At 38.3% G+C, this 12,527-nt stretch overlaps 1 protein-coding gene and 1 long non-coding RNA gene across 17 annotated transcripts in view; one reads left to right on the top strand and one right to left on the bottom strand.

Moving 5' to 3' along the window:
• Window positions 1–12,527, bottom strand: part of LOC111252871 (5'-AMP-activated protein kinase subunit gamma-1-like) — a 63,924-nt gene that overhangs the window by 43,805 nt on the left and 7,592 nt on the right. For 7 of the 16 annotated variants that reach the window (XR_015330377.1, XM_086993182.1, XM_086993185.1 and 4 more), the window contains 3 exons: window positions 3,383–3,504; window positions 2,574–2,659; window positions 583–801 (listed from right to left, as the gene is read on the bottom strand). Coding sequence is in view for 15 of the 16 variants with exons in the window: in XM_086993182.1 (XP_086849308.1) it covers window positions 583–801; window positions 2,574–2,659; window positions 3,383–3,504 (427 nt within the window). In the remaining variant the exon portion in view is untranslated. Of the gene's footprint in view, window positions 1–582; window positions 802–2,573; window positions 3,164–3,382; window positions 3,505–9,853; window positions 9,945–12,527 lie in introns of those variants that run through there. The other 9 variants (XM_086993187.1, XM_086993186.1, XM_086993189.1 and 6 more) reach the window with 7 other exon arrangements.
• LOC147754721 (uncharacterized) overlaps window positions 1–12,527 on the top strand; it is a 52,385-nt gene that overhangs the window by 37,100 nt on the left and 2,758 nt on the right. The gene's annotated exons all lie outside the window — the stretch shown is intronic.

Here is a 12,527-nt window from a genome sequence, read left to right as displayed (position 1 = left end):
GTCAATCATTCATCTGTATCGGCAGTTTTATCTGTACTTTCTGCCCTAACAAAAGTGTCTATGGTCACTTTTGTTAGGGGAGAAAGTAGAGTAACACCAAACGAGATCTTGGTGTTCAAAGGCTTCCGCCATATCGAAAGGGACTCAAATCAATTTTATGTTTCAATTTGTGTGCTTAGAAGTATAACGCCTCGACATTGGCCTCTACTATGATTATACGGCCTACCGTATATACACTAGCCTACCTTTTTTGTTTTCTGACATGCGGAGCAATCACTTGTAAATTGCTTTCCTTCTTTTATAACGACACTTCGATTTGTCGACTCAAGATTTCCTCTAATAGTACAGCCTTCTATACTCGTTCATTGTTTTCTAGCATGTTTCTCATCATGATAAAGTATATTTTCGAATACTATTATATGATATTTTCATCATTACGCACTCTTGTAATTTTATAGTTCCTGTTCTGATATATTTTTTTCAATTTGAGATCGTATACGATAGTTTCCAGCACCACGAGCTATTTTTCTGTCTTCCACTGCGATATTTCGACGCCTACTGTTTAAACAGCAGCATACGTACTTCAAGGCAGACATGATGTTGCTAGCTGGCGGTTTGTGATGTTTAATGAGTTCCTTTGAGTCTGACTTCGACCGAGGGCGAAACGTCTCTAAAATCGCGGACGAATGCGTCTGCGATGAGGACGACTCCTTCGAGTGGCTACCACATCCGCTCGGACTGATCGGCTCGTCTTCTGTTGAAGACAGGTGCCGCACGCGTCTATCGCAAACTAGTTCAGACCTAAGGACCAAAGCCGGACAAAACGAATGACAAGGCTGAACAAAAAACCTAACCGGCAGTTAGCCAACATCATGCCTAGACGTAAAAGGGTCGTAAGTGGGAAGGGTAGCTGATCCAGGTGTTGTGTACAATTAAGCTTGAGAAAAGTCTCAATTCATAGAAGCATATAATAGCCTTATCATAAGTATTAATTTGTCTACTGGAATTTTCATATTTACGGCTGATTATGTGACTACGAAAGACATACAAGTAATCTTTAAAAAGGCCTCTATTTGCAGCCATTAAATTAAGTATCTATTGATTCTGGGATCAGGACACAACTAGATCTTATGGTCATATCAAAAGTAGGTAAACAACGTCCTTGGCAAAAAGTAACTCGTCACATCCGTAGTATATAACGTATTACGAGCACTCTCCGATGCGCACTGGTAATTTACTCCATAGACCGTCAATTTCAGTGTCTGTGCCGTGTTGTCTGGTGTGGTGACAGCTAGTGCCAGAGAACCGCCCTCTGATGTGCTTAGGAAAAGGCCACGCTGAAGGCTTCGGTACTAAAGGCTCGCGGACAATTTTTCCAGCTTAGAATTAATGCAGCTGGTGTTTCACACAGGCTAACCCTGGCGTAACTTGAGCATCCAAGCTGATTTATTTGCAAATTATATTCCACTCTTGCTAATGGGTACTTTGTATGAAAAAGTTATTTAGAACAGATCAATGCAAGGTCATGTAGATCGCACAGTCGTCCTATGACTGAATTCATAAACCAGTTTTATGTAGCTGTTGGCTGGAAATATGTGCACTTAAACTGTCATTTCAATGAGCCAGTTTTAAAGCTTAAGAGCAAGACCATTTGGATCTTTAAATGATTCTGTCTGGAAAAGTTTTTTATACAGTTTAAATCAGATTTATTCTAAAGCCGAAACAAGTTCATGGGAGCAAGTGCGCTCAGACGCGCGGTGATGTCCTGCCCAAACGAGATAAAAAAAAAAAACTGCGTCAGCTCATAATTTGCTTCTGTCCATCGAATAGTCTTAGCTAACAATTTTCGGCAACGCCAGCACTCATATGTGTCTAAAAGCAAAAACTTTTCTGCCCATCATAGAGCATAAAGCATGGTTGTCTCATTTATGCTTAGAATCAGCGATATATGCTAACCATTGCGTGGATCGTTCTAGTATCTTGCAGTAGAAGGTATTATACTACAAGCATACGTTTATGTAGAGTTTTTTTTCCGCATACCGAAAGATACGAAGAGAGTTCATTGAAGTGACGTAACTCTAGTTCGCTTCAAAATTATACTGTATTTTGGAAAAAGCAATATATTTTTTGCCGCACATTTATTTATTGTAATATATAAAAAAAATAGCTGTCGATCAATTCAGAATGCTAGTAAGTGAGTGATAATATCGCCTTGAAACTATACGGACCATCTACTCTTTATGCATTAATAAGCGTCATTGCCGTAGCCTAAGGCTAAATAGATAAAACACTAAACGATCAATATATTAAAACCGGTCAGTAATATATTAAAAATTAATGTCGTGCAAAGTATGAAATTTACGAGCTCGTTCTGATGAACTCTTTTTAGGTTCGGAACAATAAACGGGATTATCGGATAATAACAATTACTATATTAGTGTCGCCGGGTCCGAATTACTAGTTAAACATTATCCTTCATATAAAGGACTCTATATTTCTAATATTAAGTAACTATCAGTAATTGCACAGAAACTCTGCACCAATACAAATATACTTAATGACATTCAACGAACCTGAACGAAAACGGCGAGTTTACGTGCCGCTGGGGCGCTTCCATGGCTTCATAGCCTTGCTCTGGAGATCCAGGTAAGCTTAGAGTCTGCTTATGTAGTGGGTAGGCACAGGATCATTGTAAACGTGAAACACCCATTAATTATCCTCAACAGAGCTAAAAGTCTATTTTCTCTGTTTACTGAAAATACCCGAACAAGCAAGCTTCGTCCGTTCGGGCAATGCTTGCTCCGAAGCAAGCAATCGATATGACGCAAATATCAGTAGATGAATAGAACCGCTATTAATATTTATGGTAGAATCGTGTTAGTTGGTCTGGATACAAAGAAACTAAATTGCTTACTTAAACAATTTAGCTCGTACTAGCCATCTCCCAACTGATGTATTTGTGACCTGCTTGAGCTTGAGATGTACGCGGGAGTTCGGGATATCTGAGCGTTTTTTTTTTCTTTAAATTTTCATTGATCGTTATATTCAAAATATTTGAAGGTAGGTGTGCTCCAATACAACCTGTCGCTAGCATAACCCTCGGCAGGTGTAGGAAGTTCGATGCCAGACATTGCGTCTGTGGTGCAAACAAAGGATCATCTCACTACAAATGATAAAGTCTTTGTTATAGGAAGATAATACGTACAAGGTAAGCCTTTGGCTGTTAGTATGTTTCTTTATTTCGCCTATCACGTCCCCTCTACTAGAACCGCCATTATCGAATAGAGATACGAATGAAACGGATCCAATTATTATCTTAGTTAGTTTTTAGCGCGCAAACCGGTCTAAAGCAAATGGTTACTGCAGCGCAGCTTTTACAAACCTCGGCAACTGTTGACGTTTTGCCTGTAACGTCAGCGTGAACGCCGTGAAGATAGCGAAAATATGCCGCGTCTGCTGAGGTGGCCATTACTTTTCTCGTCGAACCGAAATCACTTTTAACACCTGTAAGCGGACACAAAACAAATAGTTTCCTCTAAGGTAACTACTTTTACTTCGTAAATCTGTGTGATATAAGGTTACAGTTGAGGTGTGAAAGTGCGCGGGCCGCCAGAATGTGACACAAAACGTTACATCAGGTCAATAAGCTTTTTAATTAAGAATGTAGGATTGACCTGTAGTGCATGGATGAGGTATAGATGAAGACGTATGAATTGGAGATGGATGGTATGAGTGAAATGAGCAAAAGATAAGTAAATTTGCGTTTTACCTCCCTACATAGGAATAAAAGACACATTTTGGCAATGGGATTAAAAAATTATGGGTGATTCAGTGCTGTGTACATCTTTAATAGTCATTAAATATATTTTGTCAACCCGGATTGTTTCTTATGGCTGCGCAAAGAGATTGACATTTGTCTCGCATGTGAATATATAACCGGATAAAGTTTAAAGCTATAAGCTAAAATATGCTCACTTTCAAAAAATTTTTTTTTTTTGCAATAAGGAATACTTCAATATTTGGCAGAAGGATAGGTCGCCCCAAAATCACTTCCGAGGATTTCGTTAACAACAATCATATATGAAAATTATATCAGGGTTAATACGTGTAAGAAAAGTAAATGCGCTGCTGTTCTCGGTGCCCGATCTCGATAGGGGCCTCGCCAGCAATATATGAGTAAACCCTTGCACCATTTATTTATCGTTCTTCGACATGTATGCATTTTTATGCGCATATTCAATCAAATCTCATCCATAGACGCCCGCATTGTCGGTCTGAGCAACGGAAAAACAATTCTACATAGATATACATAATTTACAACAAGCAGGCAGGGTAAAAAATCCACCACTCTCGTTTTTTTTTTTGTTGAATCTTGAATATCTAACCAGAGTCAGTATATGTAAAACAAATATCTGGAGTGTTTATTACTTCAAAACGACGGTACGAGCTATTTGATATATTTGCGAGGTCCGTATATGTTGATCAGAACAAATGACAAGTATTTCACAAAACTATTTGATCTTTGGCCCCACCCAAAATACTCTGCTTTGTTTGACTGTATCACCTCAGCATAAGGCCGTTTTGTCGTACGTTGTCAGACGCACATGCCTCAGTCAATTGCTTTTGTCTATCTATTTTTAGAAAATCCATTTCATGTCTTTAATGATCCACAGTAGATGAACAATAGAAGAGTAATTTACTGAAGCATCTCTACTTTTGCTGTTGTTGTTGTTGTTGTTGCTGCTGCTGCTGCTGCTGCAGCAGCAGCAGCAGCAGAAGTCAAGTCCATGACAACTATCAACCGCCCGGCTAGGTCAATGCAAGAACTGCTGTATACGTCGCCATTATGTATCCACTCGCCTGTGATACAATCGCTTAAATTTCAATAGCAATAGTTCCATATTGTTTCAACTCTTTGAAAGGAGCCTATTTTGAATAGAATTCGCGGTGCCTGAATTTTGAATGTCTCCCGGTTTTGGAAACGGAAAATGACGCTTGTTGGAGGATACCCGTCAATAGTTGTGCTTCTTCTAAACAAATCCTTCCTACAGAATCCTCTTACAGGTACTATTGCAATCACTTATCGGATTATAAGCAAGAAGCCACATAGCTTGTTAGCTAAAATAAACTTTTTCTTCTATATTCAAAATATATGAAAACTAAAAGCGGGCAGTTAGAAAAATACAAATGGTTGATTCCTTCAAACTATAATTGGCAGTTGGTAGACATGCTGTCGATAAAGTTTTTTAGTTACCGCGGCCGTGGCAGAGTTGTTTATTTCCAAATTTAGCCTCAGAGCCTTATAAAGTGTACAAGTTGATAACTGAACTCCGCTTTCCCTAACTATTGTAAATGGCTGATAATATGCAATGTACCCTTTAGCTGCTGACGCCGAGCTCGTGACTTAATTATTAACTTCCTAAAAATTCCTTTTTTTCTGGTAAAGCTTTAAGCGTTAAGTTTTCTGGTCTTCCGTTGTATAAGAACACCAATTAGTTGTAAGTGGCATAGGATCTGCTTTTCACTCCCTGCTATAGTGTCTTTGTAGTTTCTCTATTTTTTTTGTACTTGTGATTGCATTTTCAGATACATTCTTAGTCTCGAAAACATAATCCTTTGCTCATTATCTCTGATTAATTACGCTCTGAGAAAAAAAACAATCAGAGACTTAGGACCCATTAAGCAGTGCATCATTTTTTGCAACAACCTGTGTGATTATTTTCACCCTTAAAATCAATTACTACCAGGTTTAACTATGTGTTTATTTAGTTGAGGTATGGATTAATTTGTATTCCTCAAAGACAGGAAGGGAGGAAGTTACTTCTATCCCTTTACTCTTCTCTCGCATCGTGTACGTCTTGACGTCTTTCTTCTTGAAGTCTCCTTCTTGTTCTTTCAAGTTCTTCTTGCTTGCGTGTAACGCTCCTGAAAGGGGTCGTTAATTTATCTAACCCCTTTGTAGATCTATCGATATGATTAACGTTTTTAATTATGATCTAAAGTTTTTAATCTAATTCCATGCACCGTTATATGATCCACCTGACGTTTATAACACGCATATGGCATGCTACATTTTCGTTACGTTTACCATGAAGGTTGTGTACTGACCGTGTTAAGCCTTATACTTGCGTGATGTAATAAACGAGGTCGCCATGGTTATTGACTTACCAGACCTGCAAGTCTGATATGGAGGACTTCGTCCAGCTCCTCGGAATATCTGACGTTCTTGATTTCAATAATTTCTATTGCCATTTCCGCATCGTTGCTGTTCGGGCTATCGATGAACTCATATTGTTTCATATATCGTTTCTTTTTGTCGTTAGAAGTGCAGAATAGTACATTAGCAAGCACAAAAGTGCCTCCATGGTGACAGTTCTACATGCTTTGACAAGTCAAATCACTAGAACGCTATGTGCCATAAACAAGGCTTTCTTTAGTCAATGTAGAGCAATTTTCGCCCACATTTAAGTCAGCATACAGCTCTAAGAACTGCACCATCAACGTTAACGGTGCCTAGTGTATTCCAAAAGGCCTTTCGATCTATATGTAAGTCCCGTTAAGTCGAGTGCTTCACGGAGCGCTTCTTCTATAAGTATAAGTAACAGATGACTCTCTGATGCTACGATATTCAGGCCATATGGTGGTTTTATTAAAATTTCTACCCAAGTTTTTAAAATTTTTCCCAGTAGCTAAACATCAAGCAAAACTATTTATTTTTCTTTGTCAGGTAGCATTCTAACCGCTTGAAAAATCATATTTATAGCGATTTCGGGATCGGCCTCCGCAAGCTTTTTAACCCAATTCACCGCTTGTTTTTGCGACAGTTTGAAACTTCGACCGAGATCTTCGACGAATAGTAACGTTGCCGCCAAAAGGCAGGTGAGCCTGTTACAAGTTGTCCGACACAATCCTAAGGCTCTTTTTAGAAATAAAACTTTCGTTCGATTCCAAGGCTCGAAGTTATTTACTGTGAGATCACCCCAGGAAGAAGCCTATCCTGTATGCGGCAAATGGCACAACCTTGAGGTCGAGGAGTCGCAAAGCGATTCAGAGGGCCAACTGCTGGAAGCTAAGTATTGAGGACGAAGCTTGCAACTCTTTGCAATATTCTTAGAGAAATTTCGGCCGCTATACGAGATTAGTAATCAGGATACGTGAATCGATTAACATACGTCAGAGGCCGACCGGAGGTATATAGCGTATGACAGGGCCGCAGCTCCTTTTCTGGATTTCATTGCCTCGGTTTTGGTTTAATTACAGCTCCGATTCCGAAACGGCAAAATAGTCTGCGTAAAGAAGAACCTTCATTAAGTTTTTAGGTCCACATATCTTGTCGGAAAGCTCCTCTTAAGCAAGATCGAAAGAAGAAGGTAGCATAAATTATCACCGGCAGCTCCGAAAACCCATCATCGATCGTAACTCTGATATGGTACTTTGAAGTATCACAATATTACGTTACGCACGTTCATAGAAATACCGGTATCGGCGAGAATGCTTCAGAAGAAACCCCTTGAGGCGAAGTTGAAGGCAGCTTTAGGGTCTACAATCACTCAGTGTATATATAGCCAAAATTGGCTTGATATAAGATAGTAGGACGCCCTTTCAGTTAAATGCTTTTTTCTCAACTCGTATTGCCCCTTGGGTATCGCACTTACTCTCCAAAGACACGTTTAACATCCGTGCCAGCCTATACGAGAAAAGTTTATAGCAGACGCTTTCACTGGCAATTCCGCATCACGACGTCGGTGGGATTTGAGATGGTCGTTGCCTTTTAGGATTGGTAAAAGTGCTGGAAGTAGAATCTGCTAAAAAGGTAGCTAAAGATGTATGTGATATGGCTTTACTATAGCGGAAGACGACATTTCCTATTCTCTGTTCACTAATTTCAAAGGGTTTTTTAATGGCTCGCTGTAATCTGATTACTTGCTTAAAGCGGAAAATTAATCGTTTTATTAAGGGGAATCAACTCACGCTCGATTTCCTTTCGGTTCCACTAAATAGCATCGCCTTCTTTGGCGTCAGCTTGAGCTTTGTCAGAAATTGAAAAATACTATTTCTTTTTGATTTGCAGATTATTTCGGTATTTATTCTTTTTTTTTATCACCTGTGACCAACGGCTCTAAAAATTGTTTGATTTCTCTATGTGGCTGTTGAGTTTTGCCAATGGAAATACACTAAAACAAATTCTCCTATTTTAACTCGTGTCGCACCCAAACATCGAGCTTTTCTGTGGCCAGCTTCCCGGAAATGGTTAAAACTGTTTGGTGATGGTTGTCTAGTTCTTCAAGGTGCCATCTTGCTCAACTCTCGCAATAATTTTACGAACTCTTTTGCCGTAATTGTTCGACCATTAGAAGATTTTAGATATCGAAATTTCATAAACGAAAGCAATAGAACCATCTTTGGGCCGTTTTTCTTCCCATAGTCCATACTGACTATAAATAGCAGACATTTCTGCACGGGCCTAAGCAGCATTTGTCTTCGTCACAATATAACTGCATAATACCGTCATTTTTTTTTGCAGATATTTCAAGAAGCTCTATCTCAGGTTAAGATTCACGCAGCTCATATCATCGGGATAGATACATAACTCTAAAGCCACCTAGCTAAAAGAACAGTCAATACAAAATGCACAGTACTTAAAACAAGATAGTTTACAGCGATAAAATTACATTCAAATTAGGCGGCACAATTAATTGGCAAAATTGCACGAAATCATGAATCACGCCACCTTAATGAAATGTTTGACGAAGTTTGTGAATAAGTTATCAATAGTGTCCCGAACAGAATGGTGGTAATTTTGTAATTTTTGGAACTTTAATTCTAATTGTATATAAATGAAAAAAAAAAAAACAAAGTAACAACGGCAAATTTACTAGCTAAAAATTTCAAAAATTTAATTCTAATGCGTTCAATCCGTAAACTGTATATGAAGCTTTTCGATGTACGCAGTATTTATTATATATCTGGTCTCAACATATCCAGAGGCTTTCCGCTTTATATATCATAGGTGTATATATAGACGAAATAAGCAACTGATCGATTTCCATCTTCACTTGTAAATTCAGGACAAGCAACAGGAATCGAACACAACTATAAATCAATCCAGTCTAAACTCAGAAGGACTAAAAAGGAAAATGATGGTAAAATGGCCATTTTCCGGACTCCGTACGTCACGCATTATGCCGATGAGGTACCTTGGCACAGGTTGACAATTACGGTCTTAAAATGTAAACTTACCCCTGCATACATATACATCCTTGAGAAAGAAGAAATTTAGCACAAACTGTAGCAGTATTCAATGTGGTGCCCTCATGCGGCAATATCAGTTTGCGTTGCCCTTTGCGAGCCTTGTGTAATTAGTACTTATGTAAATGATAGGGGAAGATTACATTTGTTTAGTTGCTCAATTGCTAACATTACACTGTTTTTGTGTTAGTAACAACATACGCTCTGTCTATTCGTCGCTACCTTATAGGAGCATACAAACATCTATCTACATATATGACGATTTCGTACGGTACGAACCAGGTGGAAATTCGAGGTCCCTATGTATTGTCTGAATGTGAAGGTGGAATTGCATGCACAAAGCACCCTGTTTGCAACTAGACCAGCAAGGGTAAATAAGCGTATTTCAAGCTTTCAGTCACGTTTTATGTTTTTCAAAAATCAACAGTAAAGTAACATACACAGATAGAGCTTGTTTTTAACACAACAAAGTATATAGGCATATATGAATCGCTGACCTTTTGTGAATTGAAACAAACGACCTAGCGATTTCCCGCCCTCTAATTCTGTCCACCCCGCGATGATACTAATTCAAATTGACTTGTAGAGAATGGAGTACACTTACCTTGTATGTGCACGAGTGTTTCTCGTGGCAATCCAAACGGCCTTGGCAGGAATTCGCAGATGCTTTTCAGCTGAGGCTACTTTATAGATATCTAAAATCACAAATCAGTAGTATAAACATGTGATATTTCGAAATATTTTAATGTACCGGGTGGCTTGCTGTCGATCAACGTTATTGAGGTATATTGTTAGATAAGTCCGCCATTCCGACTATCGATGGAAAGAAACAGTACATATATACAGCTGGCTCACCCTCTGCAGTAATTAATGTAAGCCAATTCGCTCCGAGTTCTAGCGGAGAGCCTAAATAAGTCTAGTTATGCCGTGGGCCTTCTTCTGGATGATCGTCGTAACAATCACTTACGCTTCAGATTTGAGGTGATTCAATGCAGAAAAAGTAACAACTAAAATTCAGTTGGAAAAATCTAAAGCGAACTGGGTGCATGCAACAACTACAAGTTTTACGTTCAGCACGATTGTTCAATTATTTTAGCAGTACTTGTCTAATGATCGTTAACCTAGATGTAACCTGCACCCATGATCAATATTGTAACTTATTTTACCTTTGTTGCGGTTCTTACATATATATTGTACGACCTTTCATCAAAATTATGGTCTATATTTACTACATACATATACATATTCTTTTTTACTCCCCATTGCCTACAGGGATAATCATACTCAAGCTTAATATAAGCCTAATTTAATTTACTATAAACAATTATATTATATGACCTTGTTAAGAGGCCTGAAGACCGTTGTTTTTAACGAAAAATGTCCGTTAATGCGACCCAGTCTAGGTTTGGTTTATTTTAGATAGATAGTTAGATGTCAGAAATGACAACATTTAGCTAGTCGTACTTCAGACGGCTGGGTAGATGCTAAAATGGGCGACTAATATTGCTGGTTTTCGAAAGGCGTCATTTCTTAAAATATCTAGTAAAATGCGTCGATATAAACATCTACGCAGAAACGCAACAATAGGAATAGTGATTGAACAGGCAAAGTTTAACTGCGAAAGGCTCTTTTCTCGTAGAAAATGGTTCCATCGCGTTTAAGAACTAGCATTCCGTATGATTAGGTGAGATCATAAATGCTCACCAAGTTCCCACTACCACCGCCTGTTGTAGCAAGTTTTTTCAAGTGTCGACATTAGTTCGCTGTATTCCTTCATCTCTAGGACTGAGTGCTTATTGCAGCTGCCTAATTTTCTTTTACGCATAATCGATCAAACCTCTCCCTCTCTCTCTCTCTCAAACAACAGGGTAGCATAAGATATAGTAGTAGATAGTAAAATTATCGCAGTTTTTTTACATACACCTTTGGATTTTCTGTATGATTTAATTTATATAGGCGGACCAAGTCATTACAAAGTCACTGAAATGCATTTTTTTCGTAGTTAGTGTTATTTTGGCTTTTCCCTAAAAATATGGTATATTTTAAAGATAAATCAATGTAAAATCCTAGAAGTAGAGGAAACGTGGATGACATTCAAGTATAAACTCAGGAGAAAAATGTATATCCTCAAAAAAACATGACGCATATGCCTAATTAATGTTCGCAGACTGATGCTAAAGTTCAATGGCCATAGCAGTGTTTGCCGAGCGAATTTCGGAATCACCGATAATTTGAAAAAGACGTTAAATGCTTGACACGTTTGCATCTTTTGAAGTATAAAATCTCATTTAAGTCCGACAGTCGTGGACTCAAACGATTCACTGTTACGGGGAATATTTATCCAGAGCTTGTCAGAGAGTGAATATCAGATCCTACAGCTAACAAGTCGCAGGGCGTTCGAAGCAGTATTTATTCAGCCGAGTACACTGACTAAACAGCCAACATCAACAATACTACTTACTCAGAGGAAGGATTCCCCGTGCAGTACTCCACGTACAGGTCTATAAAAATGGAAATCCGTTTTCACCAAGAGACGACATTAAGAGATATTTGATGACGTGTACTTGAAAATTTCAAACAGTAGTGGCATTTCTTAGGCCTATATTTTTTCTTCCATAACCCAATAGGTCTTTCAGATTGAAATGTCTTCCTATAAGACAGCTTGTTGGACAGAGTTGTAGTCATCGCAAGGAGATGACTAGTAAGTAAATGTAAGAATACAGTTTTCAGGGTAACCGAGATACTGATAGAAGGAAAAATTGTACTTCTTGGTATCATGGTGTTTCTTTTTAGGCGCATGTCGAAAGGCCAGGATACCATGCTGTGTAGCTAACTAATGTGGCAAGTTTTTCATCATAATTTACCTATCTAGATAGAAAGCTAATAAGTTGTCCACTTCTGGAATTTGAGACATCGTAAATGTTCTTGATAAGTGAATTAAGGTGCTTCAATAATTATTTTTATCGCGTTATTATTAAGCTCATTATATTATGCTTTGTTGTAAATATGAGGTAACGTTTCACCAGCCAAACGAAGATTACATTAGGCATAATCTTCGTTAGGCAACGTTACACCGCCCACCTGTCTCAGCATCCACGGCAATCGGAATGGTAATCCATGGTACAAAATGTTGACAGACATGAACTTTTGTCTATAAAATAATGATTATAGACACTATAGATCATAAAAAGCATGATTTACACGTCATCGATTTAATTAAGCAAAAAAAGGTATAATAAAAAAAACCTGAGCACCCGAATCGACCGTTTAAAGATATA

Source organism: Varroa destructor, unplaced genomic scaffold (genome assembly GCF_002443255.2).
Source record: "Varroa destructor unplaced genomic scaffold, Vdes_3.0 BEIS01000006.1, whole genome shotgun sequence".
Lineage (NCBI taxonomy): Eukaryota > Metazoa > Arthropoda > Arachnida > Mesostigmata > Varroidae > Varroa > Varroa destructor.
This window is presented reverse-complemented; position numbering and strand designations above follow the sequence as displayed.